Consider the following 26,663-nt stretch of genomic DNA (forward strand, 5'->3'; position numbering starts at 1 on the left):
GACGGGCCCGCAGGGCAGCCAGGGAACAGCTGCTGCTGTCTGCTGCAGGCAAGGCTGGACCCCGAGGGGCCCTGAGCTCACCTGTGTGAGCCAACGAGCCCCCTGGCACCCCTGAGGCACTCACAAAGCCTTCCCCGGGTGTGGAGGAACAGGAGATGTTTAACAGTCATGCGTTCATTCTAACGTGCATCAGGGAACATGTCACTGGCACACCCATTCCTTGACATCACCTCTATGAAAATGACCTAACTAAAAAAGCGAACAGGCCGGGCACAGGGGCTCACGCCTGTAATCCCAGCACTTTGGGAGGCCAAGGTAGGAGGATCACCTGAGCTCAGGAGTTCTAGACCAGCCTGGCCAACATAGTGAAACTCAGTCTCTACTAAAAATACAAAATTGGCCAGGCAGGGTGACACATGCCTGTAGTCCCAGCTACTTGGGAGGCTGAGGCAGGAGAAACGCTTGAACCCAGGATGGAGGTTGCAGTGAGCCGAGATCAAGCCACTGTACTCCAGCCTGGGCAACAAGAGTGAGACTCTGTCTCCAAAAAAAAAAAAAAAAAAAAAGTGAATAGATTTTTCATGTAACAATGTTGAAATGATAAAATGATAGCAATGAAAAACAGATCAGTGGATGTCAGGATTTCGGGTTGGGGACGGTGTGACTAGGAAGGGTCCCATGAGGGAGTGTCTTGGTGACAGAGCCAACTGTATACCTGATGGTGGCGGTGGTGACAAGTATCTGTATATGCCACTGAATACCACAGAACTGTACGGAAAAAGCAGCTGTAAACACTGGAGAAAGGAAGTGACTTCCCCGGCAGCAGGCAGCACGCTCCAGCGCAGCCCCACGCCAGCTTCCCACCTTTGAGGGCACAGTCTGGCTGTGGAAGATGCCACCACCTGGAAGCCGGAAGAAGGGCCGTGGGAACGCTCCCTGCTGTTTTTGTAAACTCCCATGAATCTAAAATTACTTCAAAATAAAGTTTTCAGATGTGAACAGATTTTAAACAACAAGAACTAAGAATACAGGTAGCATACAGAGATGGTGAAAATCATGAAAGGTGTCAGGTGAACGGCCGACCTTCGGGGAGGTTGTACCCCATCAAGGAGGCTGAGGGCAGCTGAGGTCTCGGAGCCTAGCTCGGGTTCTGCCTCTGATATGCACCTAGACAGAGGCCGGCAGGCTGCGGGCTGTCTGCTTCACAGGAGGGTGGGTCGTAGGCACTATAGAGGGAAGAGGCCAGGCTGCCTGCTGTGTCATGGTTCCACGGGACTCCCAGAAATGACGGGGGTGGGGGGCACCGAGCAGGAGCTGCACTGTCTCTGCGGTTTGGTCCCCAGGGCCTGGTGAGTCCTGTACCTGTGTGGGCCATGAGGGTGCTTCCCGAGGTCAGCCCCTTGGCCTGGCCCATCAGTACGTCCTCAGCCCTTAGTTCAGGACTTGGCACAGGGTGGGCATCCAACAGCTTTTGGTGGATTGCAATGAGCTATGGGTAAACAAATCTACGCACAGAAAGTGTGGTGCACCCTTGAGTTACAGATGAACGAGGTCACCTCTGTCCAAGAGAGACAGAACTTGGGTGGACGGGCAGCCATCTGGGTGGCTCACCAAGGAGGCCCCGAGACCCCTCACAGGGGCTGGTGGGTAAAGGAGAGTCATCACCAGCCTGCCAGGGGACCTGCATTCTCTATGCACAGAGTGGGGCCTGGAGCACAGACTCACAGGATACCTAGAGCTGAGGGTTCCCATGGGAGAGGGAACCCAGCCCTGATGAACATCCAGGCCTGTGATGACACAGTGCGTGACCACAGGTGAGGAAAGGCCACATCACCCAGGTCCGCACCAGTGCCCAAGCCCCAGTGCCACAGACTCAATACCCGGGCCCCAAGGCCAGACTGCCCCAGCAGGGCCAGACTCCCCTTCCCTTTGAGGCTGAGTCTTGGGGTGACTGGGCCACAAGCAAGAGGGAGGAGGGGTGGGGGGAAGGCCTGAGCATTCCCCAGCTGAGGCAGTGGGGCGAAAGGCCAGGCAGGAAGCCCCGGGGCCAGAGTGCCTGTGAATGGCCAGGGCTGCGCCTGGAGAGGTCAGTTCCATCCTGTGAGACAGCCAGGATGACAGAGCTGCTTCTGCGATGGGCAGGAGGGCGGCTGGCGCTCAGAAAAGCGGCCGCAGGTGGAAGGCTGAGCACACAGAGCTGCCGTCAGCACGGCGGTGCGCGGGAGCAGCTGCCATCACGTGGCAGCACTGGTACTGACCAGCCGTGCCAGCGTCAGTGGTGCTGCCATTTTCATGACTGGCGGCAATGGCAGCCTCGCCTTGGTGTTATTATCAGCAGCGGCAGCAATAGCAGCAGTCATACTTTTTGTAGAAACAGCGTTGGTGTGAGCAGTGGCAGAGTAACAGTGCTGTTAGTACTCACAGTACTAGCAGCAGCAGTATCATCATTACTACCTGCAGGGGTACGGGTATCATCCTTCACTGCAGCAGTCTGGGGTTAGCATTGGGAGCAGCAGACGCAGGGTCAGCATTAGCAACAGCGGGGACACTGGTATTCTCAGCAGGGCAGCAGCCACCGTCCTCGCATCCTCTGCAGGTTCCCCAGGGACATCCTGGCTCCGGGGACATCGCCCCGTTCTGAGGGGTGCCAGGAGCAGGAGGCCCATGGGCAGCAGTGAGGGCCAGCTCGCCCAGAGCCCCTCCCACAGTGCCCTCGCCCACCCAGGCTCACTGCACAGGAGACTCCATGCCCTCCGGTGACACAAAGTCACTCCCTTCTTGAAGTCTGAGACATTCCCCAAGGCTCCCAGCTGCCACCTCCTCCCTGAGGCTGCTTCTCTTGAAGAGGTCACCAGACAGGGCCAATGTGTGCCATTCACAAGGGACCCATCCCCAGGACCCAGATACCTCCTGCCAGGCCTCACCTCTGTCACCGGGGGCCACATTTCAACATGAGATGTGGAGGGGGGGCGATGCCCCAACCCCACTGCCCTGCTTCTTCAAGGGGGCTACAGAAAGCCTGGGCCAGGGGTTGTAGGGACACTGGCTCTGCCCAGCTCCTTCCTGCCAACTGCTCCTCACACCTCAGGTGGTAAGGTCCCGGGTGGGGGCTGAAGCGCCACAGCAGATCACCGTGTGGACGCAGCCCTGCACGGAGGCCAGCAGGGGCAGGGGCAGGACAGGGGCAGGCAGGCCTGCAGGGACTTGGGGTGGGGTGGTGCAGCCAAAGGGGCAGGTGCCTCAACCGGTAGCAGCCACCGAAGGCAAAGCTTCTGGTTTCCCAGGAACAGCAGGGCGTCCTCCCCACCACAACTCCTGTTGAAATATGGAGCCTGGCAGGAGGTGCCGGGGTCCTGGGGGCAGTTCCCTCACCAACGGCTTGGCGCAGTCCTTGTCATAACAAGCACGTCTCCATGTTCACACAGGTCTGGCTGTTGAAGAGCCTGGCACCTCCCCACACCCTCCTGCTCCTGCTCTCCACACGTGACACGCCTGCTCCACCTTCGCCTTCTGCCTGTAAGTTTCCCAGGGCCTCCCCAGAAGCCTCCTGTACATCCTGCAGGACTGTGAGCCATTGACACCTTCATAAGTTACCTTCATAACCTTCATCAAGGACCCAGCCTCAGGTATTCCTTTATAGCAATGTATAGCAATGCAAGAACAGCCTCACACACACGGGGAATCTTCATTTTACTGGAAAATTTCACACTTTAAAAGCAGGTGGTACTTAAAGACTCATCAGCAGCTGGGGCTGACAGGCACAGCTACTGATGGCCTTGGGCTGTGGGTGCTGGCGGTGGTGCTGCTCTGCCCAGCAGCACAGCGGCATGCCCGCATCAGCAGGCTGGGTGTGTGTGGGGTCAGGTTGGAACAAATGCCCTCGTGGCCCTGCAGATGTCCCCAGATGTACTCATACAAGCCCCGACACGCAGGACAATCCCTTACTTGCTTCCAGGCCTAGGGGGCTCTGGGACCTAGAATTTGCCACTCTCCAGGATGGGAGCACACATCTGCCTGGGCACTGTGCACACACTTACAGATGAGCTGGGCAATGCCCTGCCATAACAGAGGACCCTGCCAGTGCAGACCCCAGGAAGGCCACGCTGCCACAAGCCTGGGACAGCTGCCCCAAGGACGCTTGCCTAGCTGCATCTCCACTGATGCCCAAGGCTTGCTAACTGGAATGACCAATATCAGGGAAAAATAAACAGTAAAATTCTCGGCTTTTTTCTAAGCATAAGGGACAGGAGAAATGGGCATTCGCTGGTTAAAGTGCAGCTATGCCACCCGGCTCACACATCTTAGGACCGCCCACCTTTGAAGAGCGGGCGGGGTAGAGCCGAGCGAGGCCTTGCTCCTGTGGTCTTGGGAACGGTGCCCGGAGCTGGGTCTCTAGCTGGTCCCGTGTGCAGACACTGATTCGAGGATTCCGGTGGCCCATGCCCCCATCCAGCTGATGTGCTTTCCCCAAATGAGCTCCATGGGGCTGACATGCAAAACACCCTCCTAGCAGTGCCAAGTGCTGCGACCACGTGGGGCTCACAGACCAGGTGTGGAACCGACCCTGTCGTGCCTGCGTGTCCGTAAGCACGTGCTCAGTAAATGCTGGTCTGATGGGAGAATCTGTGAGACTTACTTTCCTTGTAACCTGCGCTGAAGGTGTGGAACGGGGCACAGCCTCCTCCACCTCAAATTCCTACCAAGGAGAACCTGAGAGTTCTGCCCGGCCCTGCCAGCCTGTCGGCACCCTTCCTTCAGCTCCTCGCCTGAGCACGGCTCCCTGGCTTCGTGGCAGCAGGTGAAGGCTCTTGTAACTCCTGGGAGCTTCCAACTGCCCATGGGGAGTTGTTGCCAGCAGGAGCCACTTCTGGCATGAGAGAAAACAGTAACCCGTGGGCCTGCCCCAGGTGGGCGCGTTTGCACCTCAATATTTATTTCCAGATGCAGGGTGCTGTTCTGCCTGGGTTCGGGCCTGGGCATTGCCCGGCTGCAGGGATATACCCAGCCCCATATTGCTGACTCCTCCCCATCCTGAGGCCACCTGGAGGTGCTGGGGCCTGCAGGGCACTGCCCAGAAGCGACTGAGTCGGAACCAGGCAGGAACAGATGGCACAGTCATCAGGCAAATCAACTGTAATTGGAACAAGCAGCAGAGGCTTGCAAATGTGGATGCTGCTATTTCTAAAAATGGGGGTAAGCATCCAAAGACGCCCCCGCAGCTCCCCCGGCTTCTAGCTCCATGCCCTCCTCTGGCTCCGTGGCCTCTGTGAAGAGGGCTGGTAAGCAGGTGCTGTGCTGGCAGCTGGCGTCCAAATGGGGTGGTTCAGGGAGCAAGGGGCCTGATGTATAATAACCTCAGAACCTCAGGCAGAACCCAGGGACAGTCCAGGCTCACTGGGTCACCTTAGTGTCAGAGCCATTCAAACCAGAGCGACTCCAATCTTGAACAGGGGCTGGGTAAGAGGAGGCTGAGACCTACTGGGCTGCATTCCCAGACGGTTAAGGCATTCTAAGTCACTAGATGAGAGGGGTCAGCAGAGATCACAGGTCACAGGGACTCTGCTGATGAAACAGGATGCAGTAGAGAAGCCGGCCAAATCGCACCAAAACCAAGATGGCAACAAGTGACTTCTGGTCATCCGCATAGCTCATCATATGCTCATTACAGTGCATTCGCTGCTAAAAGGCACTCCCCGCAGCGCCGTGAGGGTCTACGGATGCCACGGCCACATCAGGAAGTTACCCTATACGGTCTAAAAAGGGTAGGACCCTCAGTTCCTGGAACGGCCCGCCCTTCCCCCCAACAAAAACTCATGAACAATCTACCCCTCGAGCAGCAGATAATCAAGAAATGACCATAAAAGAGCCGACGAAGAGCCCAGGCTGCTACTGCCTGTGGAGCCGCCAGCCTTCTGTTTCTCTGCGTCTCTCACGTACTTTCTTTTGCTTTACTCTGTGGACTCACCCCGATTCTTTCCTGGGGTCTGGACCGAGACCGCTTTCCAGCAACCTTAGGAGCAATTTGGCAACAAATTGTCTGGTGTGCCGTTCCGCCTGGGCTCGGGCCTGGGCGTCTTTATGTGGCTTCACTGGTCACTGGCTGAATACCTGCTATGTGCCATCCCTGCCTGGGGTTTGTGCATTGCTGCTGACTAGAGGGACCTCCTGGGTGAGTCAGTGTCAGGCCACTGCACCAGGGAGGGACACGGGGCCAAGAAGGCGGCAGGCCCAACCCAGGTCTCTCTGGCTGCCATCTCCCAGTCTCTCCGCCCAGGGCCCACCTGAGCCCCCGCCTGCACCCCCACTCTCCACACATTCCCCCAGCACGCTCACATGCCCGGTGGTCACCCAGCCTCTGAGCAAGAGCCAGGCAGGGCTGGTTCCCCGCAGCCCGAGCAGGCCTAGCACCTGAGGCCATGGTGCTCTACCTTCAGGGGCCCCAGAAATGGTTCCATTTTAGTTTCCTTTAAAATCAGGAAAGAAGTGAAAAGGGGTAATAAATACGGCATCATGAATCCAACCTGGATAATACTCATCTTTATCCCAACCTAGATGCAAAATACAACTGCTGGTATTATTCTGTGGAGGAAGGGATGACCCCTGAAGGCAAAGGGCCGCGGACCACAGTCATCCACTGCAGGCCTGAGGCCGGACCCCTGAAGGAGGTGGACCCCGGCCTGCCTGGGAGGCAAGCATCCTGGCCACTCCCAATAGTCCCCCAGGGAGGAAAGGGGGCTGTTCATGAAGATCAGCCAGGCTCCTCTGAGGCCGAGACGCACCGGGGCCGACGTCACCTGCAGTTCTACGCCCTCGCAGGTGCGGGACAAAAGGACTCTCACCTAACCCTCTGCTCACCCGAGACAAATGCGTATCTGATTGTTTCTTCTGCCCTGTTATTTACGCAAAAATGCAGGTTCACCGAGCCAGACTAAGGCGTAAGTGACTATTCCTCTGCCCGTCTCTCACGCAGACAGTCAAGGAGAAGGAGAGGGACTCCCACGAGGGTGCCCTGAAGAATCACCACAGAGCTGTCCACATGCGCACGCCAAGTGCACAGCGCCAGCCAGGCTTCTCACGGGGAGGGTCCCCTGACCGGGAAGCCCAGACCCCCGTCTCAGTCCAAGCACACTGTGACAAGCACAACAGCCCCCAGACTTTTCTCAAATCACCTCAGAGGGGTACCAGCTGGCTTCCTGCCCTCCCTCGGGGCATGGCCCTGGTGGGGGGGGGTACCAGCTGGCTTCCTGCCCTCCCTTGGGGCGTGGCCCTGGTGAGGGGGGATACCAGCTGGCTTCCTGCCCTCCCTCGGGGTGTGGCCCTGGTGAGGGGGGGTACCAGCTGGCTTCCTGCCCTCCCTCGGGGCCTGGCCCTGGCACCTGGAGCTGTGTGTCCTCCAGTATGTGGCTCATTGCCTCGTGCCCTGATTGCCTAATCAGCAAAACGAGGCAGCAGAGAACCTCAGGCAACGGCTTCAGGGGTTAAACAGGACTGCAGCTCTCAAGGGCCCGGGGTAAAGTGACTTCCTGCATTCCCGGGCCCTGCTACTGCCGCACATCCAGGGGAAAACACAGCAGGTGAAGGTGGCACGGTTGGCGCTCCCTCGGTCCGGAGCTGCCAGCACTGACTTGCGATTCGTCCTCCAGTACGCTCTGCAGGCAGGACCAGGGCGCAGGACCAGGGCCGCCATCCCGTCTGCCCCCCGCTCCCGCCCAGCACCCGTGGGGAGGTCAGAGTCCTGAGCTGACAGGAAGCTATGCTGTGCAGCTGCCATCGCAGCCTTGGACTCTGGAGCCAGACTCCTGGGGTTGAATGGGATTCCGCCCATGACTCCCTGAGACCCCTGGGCAGGTCACTCAGTCACCTGCCTGCGCCTTGGCTCCCCGAGACGTGGTGAAGATCAGGTGAAACGTGTGTCATCTCGTAGAGGTTGAGATGTCTCTCTGATGCCCTCCGAGGACAGTGCCCAGCAAAGGCCACCTGTCTCAGGTGTTGCTGCCGCTCTCAGTATTTTCTTTTGCTTCTTTGTTTTGATACGACTTTCTCTAAGTGTCAAAGAAATTACTTAACTCCTATATCTGAAATCTGCCTGCTCTCAGGTTCTTAGGTTTACAAAAAGAGTTGTCTTGACAGGCAAATTATTGAAAACCTCTCTTCTATGTTTAGTTAAACCCTGAGGCACATCTTTGCTAAATCCCAAAACTAGCCCAGGGTACTCCTTGGGCCCCAGGACTTTACTCCATGCAGCACGACCAGGAAAAAAGACACCTCCCTGCTGCCACCAAAACCTCCTGGCCATTCATTCTTTAAAGAACAGGGCCTAGAAGTGTCCATGGCACTGGAGTTGCATATATGGGAGCCGTGAAAGGAAAATAAATTTCAGAATCTCCCAATCACTAAGCCGAAGGGAAATGTCAAGCTGGGAACTGAGTTGGCAAACCTGCCCTCCATTGTATTTCTAAGTAAGATGGCTTCGAAGATGAGAAGCTACATACCCTCCTCACGATTTTCCCACAGAGAGTCCTTGTGGGTCTCAAGATCTTTACCCTAAGACAGTTCTGTAGAATTTCACCCAGGCAATGTAAATTGATCATTCATCTTCACAGGTACGGGATGAAAGGGCTCAGCTTCTAACCCTCCGCTCGCCAGAGACAAATGCGTATCTGATTGCTCCTTCTGGCCTGTGATTCATGCAAAAACGCAGATTCACTGAGCCAGGCTAAGGCATAAGTGACCGTTCCTCTGCCCTCCGCTCACATGGACATCGTGTATTCAGCAGAAGGCTCATCAGAGACTCAAAATAATGCAACCCTTTGTCTCTCATCTACCTATTGAAACCATCATTGCAAAATTATAACTGAGGCAGTGAAAGAGATCTGACCCAACCAACTCCGTGGTGCTTCTAACCTCCAGGCTGTCCTTGTTCATTCCTGGGTGTAGGCTGAAGGAACTTGGCGAGGAGCTTAGTGTATACTTTAGCTTTGAAACAAACAATAGACAGCCTTTTCCCATAACAAGCCTCCTTCCCTACCTGGAATAAGACTGCCTTTGCAGCACTGACAAATTGGCCACAAGACTAGAAATTATTGTTTAAGAGCCATCCGGCTAGAGGCTGCAAGATTCTGACCCTCCCCAAATTACTCCTGGAGATTCCATCGTTGTTGTAAAACCTAAGCTCTGTGCTTGAGATATCTTGCAGACCCTGCACTCCATGGATAAACTGGCTCATCTGGTCTCGCAGCCCCCACCAGGAACTGACTCAGTGCAAGAAGACAGCTTCGACTCCCCATGATTTCATCTCCCACCTGACCAATCAGCACTCCCAACTCACTGGCCCCTAGCCACCAAATTATCCTTAAAAACTCCGATCTCCAAATTCTCAGGGAGACTGACTTAAGTAGTAATGAAACTCTGGTTCCCTGCACAGCCGGCTCTGCACGAATTACTCTTTCTCTACTGCAATACCCCTGTCTTGATAAATTGGCTGTATCTAGGCAACAGGCAAGGTGAACCCACCAGGAGGTTATACCGTGACCCAGAAGCCCCCACTTCAAGTTGTCCTGCCTTTCCGGACTGAACCAATGCACACCTTACACACATTGACGGATGGCTCATGTCTCCTTAAAATGCATAAAAGCAAGCTGTATCCAGACTGCCCTGGTTACACACCATCAAGACCCCCAAGGCTGTGTCACAGGTGCATCCTCAACCTTGGCAATGTCCTCAATTGACTGAGACCCGTATCAGACACCTTTGGTTCACCATGTGCTCTGGGATTTTATGTGACGTGTTCTGGGGTGTATCCTATCTAGGCGCTCTCTATTATGTCTGGCTGGGTATGGAAGCAGGCTGTTCTGCCCAGTGGAATGTTCTGTCTACAGAAAGTCACCAATATGCCCCATTCTCCAAGGCCACAAACACCTCAACATGAAAACCCCACTGCACACCACAGATGGTTCTTGGATGGGTAGGCAGGTGAGACTTGATATCCACAGTTTCTTGGTCAACAGCTTCAGGTCAGGATCAGGTTCCCAAGGCGCTGAGCCCCGCAAAGGCCAAGGCTTCCCAGGGGATGCCCTGCTGAAAATACTCTCTTCCCCAGGAGCTAGCCTCACAGGCTCCCTGAAGAATGCTTCTCAGACCTCAGGGGCATGAGAAACACCCGGAAGGGTGATTACAGCCGACCTTGGAGCCCCTCCCAGAATTTGGATTAGGGAGGCTGGGCCTGAGAAGTGGCATTGCTCACAAGTTCCCAGGTGCTGCCACTGCCCTGGGGCACCCACTCAGAGAACCACTTGTCCAGAAGTGAGAAAAGCCGTCCCTTCCAAGAACTCACCATCCAACTCGGAGCCCTGTCTGGGGGGCAATCCAGCCTCTCCTCCACCCCAGGGGGAATTGCAAGGGGTGGTCTGTGACAGCGAGGAGCGCAGGCAGCCTCCCTGGCCCGTGGGAAGGAGCTTGCTGTCTGCACAGCGCAGAGGCAGAACAAAGGGTGTAACGCTCAGGTGCACGGCTTGAATTCTGATGACCAGGAACCGAATTAACCAAATTCAGGGTTACCCACTAGGCTCCCTCAACAACTCTGGCCCCAGGGTAGAATCAGCCCGCAATGTCTGTCCCCTGTGGTCATCTGAAGCCCCAGGACCGCTCTCCCCGCCTGAGAGTTACAGCCCTGGCAGGACGGGGACTACCATGTGCCTGGGCCTGCGTGGCACCTCAGAGAACAACACGCTGCATTCTGATGCGCGGAGGAAGGGAGTTCCTGCTCACGGAGCTCCTGGAAGCAGCTCCTTTGGCTCCCCCAGGCTGAGCAGCCCTGACCACCCCCCACCTGCGTCAGAAGCTGCAGTTCAGGAAGCAGAGGCAGGTCAGAGCAGGCCCAGGACTCATGGCCGCGTCCACTCACAGGAAAAGCATCGCCAAGCACGCCGGGCAGGGAAGACGCTATTCTCTAGAATACCTGCATGCTGTCCAGGGTGTTCTGCGCGAAGAGCAAAGCAAGACACAGTTACAGAAAGACACCGTAAATAAAAGACAACACAATTCCTGGCACATCTGAGTTGCGCGTTGCGACCACCACCGCATTTGAGAACATGCACCACCAGCAGCAGGGGGTGACAGGTGACAGCAGGATTGTGATGGAGTGGCCCCTCAGAGGCAGACTGAAGCCACACAGGGTCACGTCAGTGGGCTCCGGGGCAAATGGAGAAAGGAAACTACCTTTCCTGCAGGGAGATGATGCAAATTCAAGTTCGGTGGGTAACTTGGGCCAGGGAAAGGGAAGGATTTTCCAGGGAGATAAATAGCCATTTGGAGGCCTGTTTCTGTTCTCTCAGATTATATATTTTCCTATTTGCTATTCATCACACTCCTCCCTCCAGATAGTCATTAACTAATGGAGGCTTTCAAAAAATCCATGTTAATATATACGATGATAATGATGAAACCTTTTCCTTTGGGAGGAATAGACTTTAAAAGGCAACGTAAGAGATGCACACAGCCTGCTTTAAGTGGCTGCTGCCTCCCCGGAGACAAGGGACAAGGTCATTCTAAAGAGGGCGACCACATCCAATGCTGGGAAACCACGGCCTCTCTCAGGGAACGTAACTGGGAGGAGGCCACCCTGGGGCAGACCCACTCCCGCGCTACCCTCTCCTTACGGGGTGCGGAACGGCACGATCCTTGACTTCGGCAGGTGGGGGCCCCAGCTCACCATAGCCCGTCCACTGTGTGTGACAGATGCAGATAGCAGAGGCCTCAGGGGAACCCCACAGCCCTCCTGGTCTGCCTGCCTACTCACTCCCAAGGAGGCTGGCACTGGACCAGGAGCCAGGGACAGGACTGGTCACTCCCAGCACACCACTCATGCAGCTGGGACATAGCTGTTGTCCTTCCCAAGCCCCCAGCAGGTCACATCTCTGGGAGGCAGGAGAAGGCCACTCACGCCGTGTTTGCGGGGACCACACCCGGGAAAGTGTCTCAGGTGGCGCTGGGGACTCTGATTGCCCAGGCCCAGCTTTCTCTGATCCTACAAATGCCTCCCCAGGATGAGCATTGTACCTTAAAAAGATACCCCAAGGCAGCTCATCAGAGGGCAGAATGGCCTCCGGAGGGTCCCCCCGCCTTTCCTCTGGGGAAATCAATTCGCAAGTAAGGGAGTGAGCCACACTGCCTCGCTTTCCACCCAAGAGGAGCCAGCAGAGGACAGCAAACCACGCCTGAGACACACCGTTCCGAGTCTGCATGTGTGGCCAAGGGAACGCTGCTTAACCTCTCTGTGCCTCAGTTTCCCTGTAAGAACGGACATCGTCCTGGCACCTGTTGTACTGGCTGCTTGTGAGGGTGACATGCAGCATGTGCACTTAATAAACGTTATGTTATTTCCAGCAGGTGTGAGTGCAACTCCCCCCAGCATCCCCACCCCGGGCAGAAGGCAGGGCACGCTCCTTACCTCTAGCAGCCGCACGGCACCTTCATGCTCCTTCTTAGCCTCAACCTGAGCCTTTTTTATGATGAAAAGAGAGAAAAGGGTAAATGTTCAAAGGGGAAAGAAGACAACGAGACCCATGTCTGAATCATTGGGGGTGGGGGGTCATTTATTTTTATTCCTCTAACAGGCCCCTACATTCATTATTTTTAACTTTTGAGTTTCAGCAACACATGTGCAGGTTTGCTATATGATACATTGCATGTCCGGGGCGCCTGATGCACAGATTACTGCTTCACCCAGGTGACAAACTTAGGGCTCAGTAGGTAGGTTTTCTGTGCCCACTGTCCTCCCACCCTCCACCCCCAAGCTGGCCCTGGTGTCTGTTGTTCTTGATGTCCATGAGTTCTCATCATTTAGTTCCCACTTATAAATGAAAACACGCAGTGTTTGGTTTTCTGTTCCCGCATTCATTCGCTTAGGATAATGGCCTCCCGCTCCATCCAGCCTGATGCAAAAGACAGGACCTCATTCTTTTTCATGGCCGTTAGTATTTCATGGAACTTACTACATTTTCTTTATCCAGTCTATCACTGATGGGCATTTAGATTGAGTGAACAGCAGAAGCCCCTAAATTGTGAGGTTCTAAAGTGGTTCTCACTTTTTGCTGTCCCCTTGGCTAGATGGAATGGATTTGGGTTGGGTTTGATGCTTTTTGTAAAAACTCAAAGTGATTCCTAGTCTGGCAGGGAGTGAGCGACTCCTGGGATTTGGCTGGGGTCGGAGGGTGGGCGGCCCTCATTCCATTCCCGAGAAGGGGTCACGCACGGAAGGCGGTTGAGCCTAGAGCACAGCAGCGTCCCTCCAATGCCTCCGACAGTACCTTCATCTGCCCGTATGTCCCTAACTGCTTTGGAAACAAAACCTAATCCCGCAGACTTGACCACTGATCAGCCCCAGGTCCCCTGAGGCCTCACCAGGCCCTAGAGGGGGGCCGGGGCTGGGTCCTGAGTACGAAACAGGCTCTGGCACCTGCAGCCTGAGGCAGGGACCCCCTCCCCAAAGCACTGGCAGCAAAACCATCTGGGCCCTCACAGAAGAAGGAACTTCACACAGTTCACTCCAGAAATGTCTCAGGATGCTGCTGCCCGGGCAAAGGGCAGATTCAGGCGCAGCTGAAATGGAACACTGCGGCTTCTTGTCCTCACAGCCGGAAGTCCTAGCACCATGATGACAGTAAGGGCCTGTCATGTTTGCTGCCTGACTTTGATGCCCTCCTCTCCTGGGAAGGGCCTGTGAACTGGCTGGGGTCTGTCCTCCCAGTGTGCTAAGCATGGTTCTGGACCCTCAGCAACTGGTGAACTGGGTGGCTTGGGGCCTAAGGAGGGCAGTAGGCCTCTGCCTGAGAATGCTGGGAGAGGGGGAGGACCCTTTCCACTGGACTTCGGCTTGGGAGGAGGTGAGGCTGGAGCTGCTACAGCCACTTTGCCACCAGGAGGGTCAGGGCTGGAGTGGCTGGGGCCTCTGCAAGGCAACCAAGGCTAAAGCTGACCCCTAGGAGGGCAGAGAGCAGCCCAGTCTTGGCAATATGGGGAGGCCTTGGATTCTGCTGGGTCTCAGGCTGGCAGATTTGAGCCCTGGATCCAGCTATACTTGAACCTAAATTTTCAGTGATTGGTACAAATACCATCTCCTGCTTGCGTTTTCTGTCACTTGAAACCAAGAATGTTAATGAACATCATCATCAAGAGTGAAAGCATGGAACAATTCCTGAAGTGTGGGACACGGGAGGCCAGTTTCTGGAGGTTGTAACAAGACAGAAAAGGAAAGACGAAACAGGCCCCTGCCTGCCCCACTGTCCACGCTGTGCACCCTTCACACGGGCGTCGCTCCCCAAACATTCCCCGTGGAGCAGGAAAACAGGGATTTTTAAGCAGCATTACTTTCTGACACGAGAGTGCACCTATCTTAAAACATAGAATATAATAAAGAATCCATATGCTACACTGCAACTTACATTTAGAATTCTCAGTTTCCAGAGAAATAGTTTTTCTAGCTGCCTAGAGAATAATTAGTGATGGACGATTCAACATCATAAATAAGCAAGTGAACATTATCTTAACAGCTTCAACTTCTCTTTCACAAGATTCCTCGGGCTGGAAAGAGAAGAGCTTGGCTTCCCCAGCCGAGGGGAAATCTGCCATTCCCCTGGCTAAAAATGAAAAGTTGTCTGAGATTTCTATAGAGTTCATTCATATGCATTCCATTCTCACATATTTCCAACGGGAGTTTTAAGAGCTGGGCAACTGACTAGAACACAGCAGATTAATTACACCATTCTCGAATTCAGTTCGGTCGCTGGATGCTGGAAGCTGTTCCTTTCAAAGCAAAAACCAGCAAGAGCAACAATAAATAACCAAATAGAAAAAGACACAAATAAGCAGGGGACATATAGCGATTATATAAATGACGCCACCACTGAGTCAGTTGAATCAAAGAGAGTTTTCAACTGGCAGGATTTAAAAAACAACAACAGAATTCTCCAGCAGGCTGTTAAAACTCAGCCAAGCTGGCAGTACAGCGTGGCTTCCAGCTTCAGATGAAAACCAGTGCATTTTTGCAGGCTACTTGCAAGCTGGGCCATTTGGACGATCAGAATAGATTGTTAAAATTGGCAGCACTGAATTCTTAACAAAATCGAAGCAACAGCTTAAGCGAGGCTCATTTCGGGGCCAACAAGGGGAAAGCGTGACCTTCACAGAGAGCGGTTTCTGCAGAACGGGGACGCTGGAGCTCCCGATGCCAGAGGGCGGCCCTGAGGAACAGGCCTGTTACCCAGAGGATCCGCCATCCGGGAAGGCAGCGGGCCCTGCAGCAGTGTCCGGGGAGACAGGCTCACAGAAGGGAGGGCAGGCTCCCTGTGGCCGAAGCGCTGGGCATCTGGCTGGGGTGGACGGGGCACAGAGCAATAAGCCGTCCAGGCTCCCGGCGACTGTGACCGGACGACAGGCATTGGCTCTGACGGAGCAGAGCAAGGGCCTCCACGGGTGTTATGAAATATCAGCTCTGCAGAAACATCCATGAGACCCACGGAACTATGCCAAGGGCTACCAAGGGCCCTCAAATCAGGACTCCCACAGAACTGAGGGATGGTTTCTAATGCTCCAGGGACACACAGGACTGAGGCACACACTGCCTGAAATTAACACGGTGGGTCAGCGACCAACCGCCCCGGCCGTCCACACGCAACTGAGGCCCAACACCCGAGGGCAGCGTGGCAACTTCAGCCACAGCATTAACTATGCGTTGGGCAGCGAGCTCAGCTCCTCTCAGCATCACATTTCAGACTGAAAGCAGTCATCCTACAAGAGGAATTTTAGATCCAATAAAGTCAGTCAGGTCTGCAGATGAATTATACACATGGAAAAGCCCTTTAGCTCACACCACTGGATTATCATAATCGCTGCTTGTCCTAAGACAAGGACGTAACCTACACATGAAACGGAGAGTCTGAAGCATCGCAGCGCAGCCGGACTCCAGGCTGGCTGTTCACCTGAGAGGAAGCCTTGGGGTTTCGGAATCGGGTCTCAAGTGTCCCAGGTTAGTTAGCCTCAGCCTCCTTATCTGTAACTCGGAGAAAGCAATGGATCCTCTGCCCCGCAGGATACAGGAGGGCTGACTGTTCATTTATTCACTCCACAGGCGTTTGTTGAGTGTTTGTGAGAATGTATCGTCAGTCATCTCATCCATGGTATTTTGACCCTACTGCCCCGACTGACGGAACCCTGCCGCAACTCTCAAGCACCTCCGTCCACCCTGGATTTTCGGGGGAGCTCCCAGGTGTCAGGTGACGTCCGAGGAGTGCGATGAGCCTCTCATGGAGTTAAAACACCAGCAGGTGGAGGTGAGCGGTGGCAAGCAGCCACATGAGTGAGCAGGCGTGTTCTGCACCAGCAGACGGGGCGACCTGCCCTGCGTCTGGGCCTCGAGTGGCGTCTGGTCTGAAGGAGACTCAATGAGAGAAATGAACTGGTCCTGCCACAACCTGGGGAGCAGGCATTGTCGACGAGGCTCCGAGAGGGGACTGGCTTTGGCACAGTCCAGGGAGAGGAGGACGCAGCTGCAGAGCAGGGCACGGGCGGAGCGTGGGGCGGGGGAGGAGCAGCAGGGGTGGCGCAGCTCGAGGAGGCCATGCCTGCACTCCGGTCCCAGCCTGGACACGCCGCACCAGCGGATTTGTGCCCAGTGTCACTTCCACCATCATCGTGACCACCCACAGCCTGTTCTCACCTCGCTGTGTGTTGCTGGGACTTTGCTCACACAAGGCGCTCCGTAATCGTCTGTTGAATGAATGGAGGCAGGGATGTGTGAATGAGCCTCTTGCTCCTGATCTCCAGGAAGCAAAGTCTCCCGGGAGAACCTGTGTTTGCCAGCAGACGGCATGGGTCCTGGCTTGGCTGCCGTTTGCTTTTTTAAACCGTGCCTCTCCCCAGCTACCAGAGCCAAGGCTGCAGCGTGAGCTCATTGTCCCTGGATTCCGGGAGGAGAACCCTGGGCAGCTGATCACTCATTCGTTCATTCACCCATTGGATTATTTCTCTGATTTAACAAATGGTTTCCATGTCTAGGTCCCAATCTTGCATGTTCTTCACATGTACCCCAAAACCTAAAATGCAATTAAAAGAATGCTTTCCTTTTCACATGATCTCACATGCTTCTTCTGACTGCCACGCCGGGCAGGATGACAGGTGGGGCTGCCTGGGAGAGAGGTGCCCCTGGACAAGGTGCTGGGAGGTGGGTCCCCGATATGAGACACTGGAATACCCAGCACTTTCTGAAGGGTGGTCAGGTATAGAGGTGAGGCTGATGCCACAAAGGAATCTCCAAGTACTGCAACATGCAGCACAATCCACCTGTATTTCAGGAAAAATAAACTCCTGCCTCACATTGCATGGCAAGAAATACTACATGATAGGTGAGGAGGCGGAGGATCAGAGCACAAAGAGGCAGAGAGGAGGCCCCCAGATGGCAGGGAGGGGAATTTCTAGGATCCAGATGAAGGAAGAGGCCGGGGCTCCAGGCAGGCATCTCCAAGGGGAAAATGGAATTAGAAGTTCCCTGGAGGACTGAGACTCTCTGAGAGGAATATGACAGCTGCAGCTAGGAACTGGGGAACAAAGGAATGATGGGTGCGCAGAGAAGCAAACGGAAAGGCAGTTAACTCCAGGGAAAGGAAGAGCCGTACGGAAACGGGAAGTGCTGCTGTGTACAGAGCTCAAGGACTTCAGCAGAAGGACAGGTTTCGGTGCAGACAGAGGGGAGCTCCACTGGGGACATGGCGTCTGAGGCCAGCCAGGCAGCGGTGTCGAGCAGAGGGTGGGTCAGATGCGTCGTCTGACTTGCAGGTCTGAACCCAGGAGCTGCTACGCAGAGGTGGTGCTGAAAGCCACGCATCTACACGAGGTCAAGACGGTGAGTGTGGACCAAGAAGTGATGTGGCTTGAGAACTGAGTCTTGGGGTCACCTGCGACGTGCAGGGGGGCTGGGGTGGAGAAGGAAACCAGGAAAGGGCAGTGTCCTTGGAGGCCATAAGCTCAAACTGGGCCCCTGGGTTAAAGAAAATGACAGAGAACTACCCACTGGCCCGTAAGCCCTCACATGGATGACATTAACAGAAGCCGCTTGTGGAGTCTGGGGTCCTGTGAGAACACGTTCAAGAAAGAGCTGGGGTTGCAGAAAGAGAGAACAGGGAGCTCCTTAGAGACGGCTCCACGGCACTCTCATCAGAATCGGCTTTGCGCCTTGGAGAGTTCAAAGACGATTGGTAACTTTTATCTTGGTAGGAGGATGAGGGCCGGTCTTCAGCTGATCTGTGCCCCATGGTGGAGGCAAGCATTCCAGCTCTGTGCCTCAGGCCCAAATTCAAGCCCTGGCCCCTCCCTGGCTGCACTCAGCCACCCGGCCTTCCTCCTCTTCCCTGGATGTGCTAGGCTGGTTCCCAAGGGGGCCCCTGTGGGTGCTACTCCGTAACCCCCGCTCACCCCACCCTGGCTCTCACGTGGGGGGCATCGTCTGCTCCTTGAAATGTCACCTGTCTCTGAAGTCACGGCCCCATCAATCCGCTACTTCAGCCCCCGCCTTCATTGGGGCTTACTTGCTTTTTCATTTACTTGTTCATCTACTTTCTTTAGCCTGGGAGGCCAGCACCCTGTCCCACTTGCCGCAGGGTTCCCACTTCTGGGGCAGCAGCTGAGTGGCTGCCGGGAGGGGCCGACGGCTGACATGCGGTGAATGACGGCATGAGGAAGCCGGTCACGAGTGCAGTGCGACGGCACCCACGGGGGACACGGAACGCAAAGATCCACTCCGGAAAGCAGCCCCAGACCTCCTGCCACCCAGGAGTCGGCCTTACTAAATCAAAGCCTCTAGAAATTACAAATCGGCCCTTCCATATTTCATCCAGTTTCTCTCCCTCTGCCCCCGCCCCACTGATGAAGCATCAGTGTGTCCAAAGCAGAGACCACGGCGAGTGTAGGGGGAAGAAGGGCGCCAAGGAAACTGGACGGGTCACAGAAGAGACGGCGGGCCTGAGCCACACGGCCGGCCCCGGGTGACTTTCCTTGGCATCGAATGCTTGGTAAACCCAACTCCAGGCTCCGAGAGAATGTTCTGTTGAGAAGAGACATCCTGCTCCCTTCCTGGACAGTCTCTGCGTTTCTACAGACTTCTTATCTGTCTCAGACGGTCCCAGCCTGGGGACGTGGCTTCTGGAGTGGTGATGAATGACGCAGGTACCATCAGCCATCACCCGGCCATGGGCAAGGTCCTTGAGGCATGGCAGGAGGAGATAAAAGAGCAATATTCCTGCCCGTGTCCCCGCAATATCCCTTGCGGATAATATCTAATGAAATATTGCTTCTCCGGGTGCCTGCCAACTTATGATGACAGGTAATGAGGGCTGTGAAGGTCCCATCAGCGCAGCCTTAATGAAATTTATCCTTAATACAATCTCGTTCTAAATGATTAGAGAAACGGCATCAGAACATATCTACCTGTTTCAATAAGCTCTGCTAATAAACTCTGGAGGAGAAACGCTGCTCCGACGATAGATTCCTATCGCCACCCAGGCTGGGTGAATGACTGTGAGTCCTTTATTTTGAGAACCAAGACATGGAGAAACTGTCCGGTGGGCCAAGGGGCCACGGAGGGCAGAGGAGTGGCCCATCCCAGCCGGCCCTGAGCAGGGAGGCTGCAGACCAGCAAGCTGCACTCCAGCCATAGGGGCAGCTGCCCTGCCAGGAGGAGGAGAGGGCAGGGCTGGGTGCAGACACTGGGCTCTGGAAGGAAATGAAATGACAACAGTTCATGGGTTCCCACCTTCCGACTTCTTCCTGGGGGAACCCCAAGCCCACGGGCTCTGGGAGCACCACCCTCCTACCCATTTGGCGAGAGAGAGCAGGACCATGGCTGAGGACTGGAGTTGGGGTGAGGGGACCCTTCACAGCCCCCAGATGCATCACAGGTGCCAAGGGGGTAAAAACCCCAAATCCCTCGGTCCTTCCTTCCCTCCTTCCCTGGTGCCTCTCTCCTTCCTGCCCTGATTTCTTTTCCTTTCTCATTTGTCTCCCTTTTTTTCCTTTCTTACTGGGCTCACGCTATGAATATTGCTCTGCGACTCAGTGCGTTCACTTGATGACACGTCATGCAAACAGCCTGAAGACAGCAGAATCAAACCTCCGCGCTCGCTTTCCCTGACATGAGGTGGCCCCTGGCGTGGATGAGCCACTGTGCCCACAGCCATCATCCTTAGGTGGGCATCAACTGGGTCCAATCCCACTCCCCACTGCTACAAAGCAGCACTACAAGAAAACAAAACTCCTTTTGAACTGGTTCCCATATTCCTTGCAGGGCATCATCCAGGATGGGTGGCAGGGTCACCCTCTACGTGCACTTTTAGTTTTAACAAATGCTGCACATTGCTTTTTCCAGAAGCTGAAGCAACTTGCACCCTGCCAGCCATCTCTACGCATGTTCTTTTCCCTACAACCTCACCAGCATCAGATGTTAGAGCTTTGCATCTGTTTTTGTGTTATAAACTGTGAACACAGGTCTACTTAAGAAACACCAGAGCAGGAAAGCAGAAATGAGCCTGAATTTTTCTGTGCAAGGACAGAGCGGGAGAGGCCTGGGAGCAGAGGCTGCAGGTCGGCCGCTCCCCGACACCAGGGCACCCCGGCCCACCCCTAGACTCCCCACCTTGCACACCACGCCCAGCTGCCCGCCACTTACCTTCTGCAGAAGGTCAATTTCCTGCTGCTTGGCACTGAGAACAGCCAGGGCCTGCTCATGCTCCAACTCCAGCTGCTGCCGCCGTTCAGCCGCCTCTCGCATATGCTGTGGGGACAAGGAGAGGCCCGGCTGAGCAGGGCAGCCTGCGCCCATGGGCGTGCACCCCAGACCCTGCACCAAGCAGGCTACGACTCAGCCCTGTCACTCCAGAGCAGCCCCGAGTGGCCCTGCAGGGCACCCACCTCCTCTGTGCTGACAACAGGGCTCCTCCAGAGGCGGCACTCCCGGCAGGAAGCCGTATGGAAACAAGCCCTGCACCTGCTTCTCCTCCTTGGGTTCCAAACCCAGTGAGCATTTGAGCAGAACTCTGTTCTCATGCAAAGGTGACTTCCTCTTTTTGCTTGTTTTGAAAAATTTAATCTCCATCCTCTGCCCTTTTTGCCCAGGTAGTTTGTCAACAGCAGCAAAGCCTTATTAATGCTGTCCTATGTGCCCAGAACTGGTGCAAGCTTTTGTCTGCATTTAAGTCATATCATCCCCATCATCAGCCTAGGAGGTAGGTTCAGAAGTAGCCTCCTTCTACAGAGAGGGAAACTGAGACACAGGACAGCATCGTTGCCCGTCACACAGCTGGGAAGTGAACACCTGTTCAGAATGCAAACCCAGAGTCCACACCCTCAAGGGAGCTTCTAAGCCTCAGGCTCTGGCCCTGACTGCTGACTCCAGTGGACAGGGCACTCAGACCCTGGAGTCCAGATTCCTTCACTTACCCCTCTGGGAAAAGGGGACCCCCGTCGGCCAGGCCCATTTTCTGGAGCAGAGTGAAGGAGCTGTGTTCCTGGCTCTGTCCCCTCCTCCTGACAATCTGTCTGTCCTGCTTGAAGGGACAGCACTCAATCCCCAGTGCCCAGGGTTCGACTCTCACCTACTCACCCTCTGAGTGTCCTTCCCTCCCCTCTGAACAGGTCTCACTGGCCCAGAGGCACCATCAGGACCCTGACAGTGAGGACAGGGCCTGCAGACCAACCATGAACCCTGGTGGTCCTTTAGGAGGAAACCCATGGGAAATGGCATTGGGTAGAAAAGGCCACAGCGTGGGCAAAGGTCACGCTGGGAACCATCGCAGAAAACACTTTCCGGGGCCCCCAGCCGCTCCTGGGCACTTGGACAACATGTTGGAATTTCACTGTCATTACCTCTCATGTATATATGTGGTGACCTCATGGTCAACACTTTAAAATCGGAGTCTTTTATATAAAAGTCCAGACTCCTCACAAAATGGGAAGAGCTGGCCACGCATGCCTCCAGGAAAGGACTGAGGAGGGGGTGGGAGCTGCCCCCTCCAATGGCACATACCCACAACAGCCACTGCCCCACGGACCTGCCCCCCCGCACCCCTGACAGCCGAGGGCCGCAGATGACCCAGGTCCTAAAGTGAGCAGGTGCCTTGGCACAGCGGGGCAGAGGGGCACCCAACACCTTCCTCCCCTGGCTGGAGCTGGTTGGTCATTTATTTTTTATATTTTGTTTATTTTACAATTCTATTGATTTTTAGTCTTTTACTCATCTTTTTCTTCTTTTTTTGAGACAGTCTTGCTCTGTTGCCCAGGCTAGAGTGCAGTGGCACGATCTCAGCTCAGTACAACCTCGACCTCCTGAGTTCAATCGATTCTGCTGCTTCAGTCTCCTGAGTAGCTGATAACAGGCACATGCCACCACACCTGGCTCATTTTTTGTATTTTTAGTAGAGATGGGGTTTCGCCATGTTGGTCAGGCTGGTCTGTAACTCCTGACCTCAGGTTATTCGCCTACCTCGGCCTCCCAAAGTGCTGGGATTACAGATGTGAGCGCCCTGCCACGTTTTACTCACTTTTATTTAGTTTTGGAGCCTCAAAGGCCTGTAGCCTTCGCACATCATGAGGTCGGACGAATGTGTCCAAGAGAAGGTTAACAATGGATGTAGTTTCCTGAGGCCGCCAGACTCAGCCTAAGCAGGAAACAGAAGCCTGGCAGGGGAGGTGAGGGCATCCCTGCTGGGACTGGCAGCCAGGAGGCACCCAGGCTCAGATGGAGGTGGGTGGGGCCCCGTAGGAGGAGGCAGAGAGACTGGGGACATTCTTGCCAATTTCCCAAAGGTAGCCTTTCCTTCGGGCTGCTATAAGCTCCTCTCTTCTGGAAAATAACCTTGAAACAGAACCACTTTAACTGAGGAGGGCGAAGGTCTCCACCTTTGATTTTGCAAAGCGCTGTGGTTGATGGGATATTCTGCCTGTGTTTAAAAGGTGAAGTCTTCCTCTGGGCCCACGTCTCAGGCACGATGACCTCATGCGCTGGTTCATCTGCAGGTTTGTGTTTTGTTTTGTTTTTTTGAGACAGAGTCTTGCTCCGTCGCTAGGCTGGAGTGCAGTGGTGCTATCTCGGCTCACTGCAACCTCTGCCTCCCTGGTTCAAGCAATTCTCCTGCCTCAGCCTCCCAAGTAGCTGGGACTACAGGCGCCTGCCACCACACCCGGCTAATTTTTGTATTTTTAGTAGAGATGAGGTTTCACCATGTTGGCCAGGACGGTCTCCATCTCTTGACCTCGTGATCCGCCCACCTCGGCCTTCCAAAGTGCTGGGATCACAGGTGTGAGCCACCGCGCCCGGCCTTCATCCGCAGTTTTAAGCTGAATAGCCTCAGCCTCCCCTCTGCTGTCTCCAGAAGCTCCCAGTGAACTCGGAAGCTGTCATTACCCTGCACCCCCGCAGACAACTGGGGGTTTGGCTGTTGCCATGGGAATGTTCACGAGAACCCAGGATACTGAGAAAATGGAATTCCCCAAGACATGAACAAAACCCCATGAAACATGGGGGGCCCAGAAAGTGACCACTGCCAGTTCACGCTGGGGCCGGATGGGTCCCAGGGAAACACCGTGCCTGTATCACCCCACGTTCACTCAGCTCTGAGCCTGGGCAGGCCTGGCCCTCCTGGGAAGGAGCCCTGGGTGTTTGCTGTGAAGCCCTCCTGAGATCTGCCTGGACATACCCTCTCCTACCCTGCCAAGACGTCTGAGAACCACCTCCACACTGACCTCCTGCCCCGCTGGGCTGTCTGCCTGCTTGGGCCTCGCCAATTCTTTTTTTTTTTTTAATTTATTTTATTGCATTTTAGGTTTTGGGGTGGGCCTCGCCAATTCTAAGCGTGTCTTTCCAACAGCCCCAGCTTCCCCTTCCCCCACATCAGTTCACCATGGATGCAAACCAGCCGCACAGATCACAGGGTGTTTTTATGAGGACGGGAACAAGCCGCCAAGACAGACAAACCACAAACCGACGGCAGCCTGGGAGATGCCGGGGATTCTCTGAGCTCCTGAGAAGCTTTGGGAACTCTTCCTCAAACCCTGGCTGCCACCTGGGTGCGGTGCGGCTCTCCTCTGGAGTCAGGTTTTCCCGTGAGGGTCCTGGAGGTCATGAGGACAGCTGGTCTCTGCAGACCCTCATGAGGCCCTCCGTGTGGGGCTTCCAGCTCCAGAGAGGACTATTTCCACTCCATTTGCTCCTTCATTGCTTCTTCTGTATACTCATTCATCGGACTGACATTTATTAAGCACCTACTAGGTACCGAGGAGCTGGGACGTGGAACAGGACGACTGTGTCTTCATGAGAGAACACCCCAAGAGTAGGGGAGCATGAAGGCAGATGGGTGAACAGGATGGTACCGGGTGGGCGGAAGCACCAATGACAACCGCTGTCCTGGACTTAGAGGAGCAGCCATTTCCTGCATCCTAATACCAGCCTCAACTGACATAAGGAGATTTCAGCCAAATTCCACAAGGGGAACTCACTCACTCAACAAATATTTACCAAGCACTTGTTTTCTGCCAGGCACCCTGCTGGGTTCTGACGGCTACAGCCACGCAAAACAAAAGCAAAACAAAACCCTGCTCTCCTGGAGCTCACATTCTGCAGGGAGGGACAGACCTCATCCAAATACACCAGTTGTGCAGGTGTGGGGTCAGCAGTCCTAAGCACTGTGGGGTCGGGTGGTCCTGAGCACCCCCGTTCCCAACACACTGGCCAGCTCCCCTGCCTGCTCTCTGCTCCTCCCCCCCAGAATGTAAGCAGGCACTTGCCCCACCGTATACCTGTCCGCATGACAGGTCACTCAGCACAGATGCCAAATTCTCAAACTGCCACCCTCATCGCCTCTCAGAGCTCAGTCCCACGCTGTCCCCAGCACTCCCTCTCCAGCCACCCGGGCCTCCTCCCAGCTCCTGGAGCTCTCCACGCTTCCATCAGGGCTGACCACGGAGGCTGGGGGAGAGGTGCTTCCGCATTTCAGGTTAGCAAAAGCCATTAAAGAGCCCGAACACCTTGGCTCTAATCCCAGCTCTGATGCTGGCTTGCTGTGTGACCTTAGAGTCATTACTTAACCTCTCTGGGCTCCATGTTCTTCTTTTGGATTAATTATTCAACACTATTCTTTTTCAATTGGTTAATGATTAATGAAATAACTAATGTTGATTAATTACTAAGTAACACCTACTTCATAGAGGGGTTCTGAATTTTACCTGCGCTAGAATAGTACCTGGCGTCTATTAATATCTCTGTTATCTTTTCGTCCCAAGAGAAGAAAACTCTTTCCTAACTGACGTGTGTGGCCCTGTGTGATGCCGCTTAAACGCCAGGTACAGGGTGGGAGGGAGGACTTGTGAGGAGACCAGGGCTGCAGCAACAGGGCAATGTACCGCTACGCCGCATTGGTAAAATGACGGTGGAATGCGGCCACCGCCGTTTATTAAGCACCTGCTATATGCAGGGCACTGTGGTGCCCAGGCACTGTCTCCTTGAATGCTGAGGGTCTTCACAGCAGAGCAACGGACTCAGGGAAGCTGAGCAAGGGCTTAAAGCCACAGCTGAACATGGCTGATGAGAACTCAGAACTCACAGCCATCTGCTGCAGCCTCCACCCCACTTCTGGGCTGAGATGATTTACGTCAGCCCTTGTCATCTTGGAGGGCTACGGGCAGGGCAGAGAAGCAGCTTCCAACTCCCCGAGGCCCACCTGGCCTGGACGGCCAACTGTGCAGCTGTTTAATTCTGCTATTTTTGCTTAATTCTGGCTAATTTTGTGCTTCTGTTTATTTTGGAAGGGGATACTGCCAAAGGCAGCCTGCATCGTCTTTATGTAGCTCTGGGAAGGAAGCTGTTAGCAAGAGGACAGCACAGCTTCCCCACCAGGACTCACTAGGTAGGGTCACCAGGCACGGAAACAGCTCCAGACGTGGTCCCGTGGCCTCAGAGTCGTCAAGGACAAAGGGGTGGAGGGTGCCATGCTGGGCTCTTGCTTCAGGTGACAGGGAGACGAGGGTTGACAGATCAGATGGATGGAAACAAGAACGATGAAGAAGCCCGCAGTTCCACGGGTAACGAACCAAGTCCGGGCAAGCGACTGTCAGAAAGGCATGCGTGGGAGAAGCGCTCGGCCCGCAGAGGGCGGCCTCAGGTTCATCACAGATGCCATGGCTGGGAGGACAGGGTTTGCTGGGGCTTGTTTTGGCTTCAGCATCCATCTCTCCAAATCTCACCTTTTCCTGCAAAGCCCTCGTCTCCCTCCAGCCACTGCCCATGTATCTGCTTCCTGTCTCAACAAAACTTCTGAAAGGATCCGTTCCACCCACTCTCCCCACGACCGCACCTCCCACGCACTCTTCCAGCCCTTCCAGTCAGCCTCCCTCCTGTCACTTGGCTGAGATCCTCCCACTGAGGCAGCTGAGGAGTCCCTGCGGCCCGAGCCCATGGCCACTCTCCTGTCTGCACTGGACCAAATCCCTCAGCAGCACCCAACACCAGGGCTGCTCGCCCTGGACTCCACCCCCCATGGGCCATGCTGACCTGGCCTCCCTCCCTGGACTCCACCCCTGTGGACAATGCTGACCTGGCCTCCCTCCCTGGACTCCACCCCTGTGGG

General features: G+C 55.0%; 1 protein-coding gene across 18 annotated transcripts in view; it reads right to left on the reverse strand.

Annotated features, from left to right (window-relative positions):
• Positions 1–26,663, reverse strand: part of RIMBP2 (RIMS binding protein 2) — a 315,585-nt gene that overhangs the window by 62,169 nt on the left and 226,753 nt on the right. For 10 of the 18 annotated variants that reach the window (XM_032244292.1, XM_032244321.1, XM_032244259.1 and 7 more), the window contains 3 exons: positions 20,714–20,818; positions 12,449–12,499; positions 10,958–10,978 (listed from right to left, as the gene is read on the reverse strand). In XM_032244292.1, the coding sequence (XP_032100183.1) occupies positions 10,958–10,978; positions 12,449–12,499; positions 20,714–20,815 (174 nt within the window). In that variant the 5' untranslated portion in view covers positions 20,816–20,818. Of the gene's footprint in view, positions 1–10,828; positions 10,979–12,448; positions 12,500–20,713; positions 20,819–26,663 lie in introns of those variants that run through there. The other 8 variants (XM_032244302.1, XM_032244387.1, XM_032244347.1 and 5 more) reach the window with 3 other exon arrangements.

This window comes from Sapajus apella, unplaced genomic scaffold, assembly GCF_009761245.1.
Source record: "Sapajus apella isolate SASKATOON/1434 unplaced genomic scaffold, GSC_monkey_1.0 scaffold2, whole genome shotgun sequence".
In the NCBI taxonomy this organism is placed as follows: domain Eukaryota; kingdom Metazoa; phylum Chordata; class Mammalia; order Primates; family Cebidae; genus Sapajus; species Sapajus apella.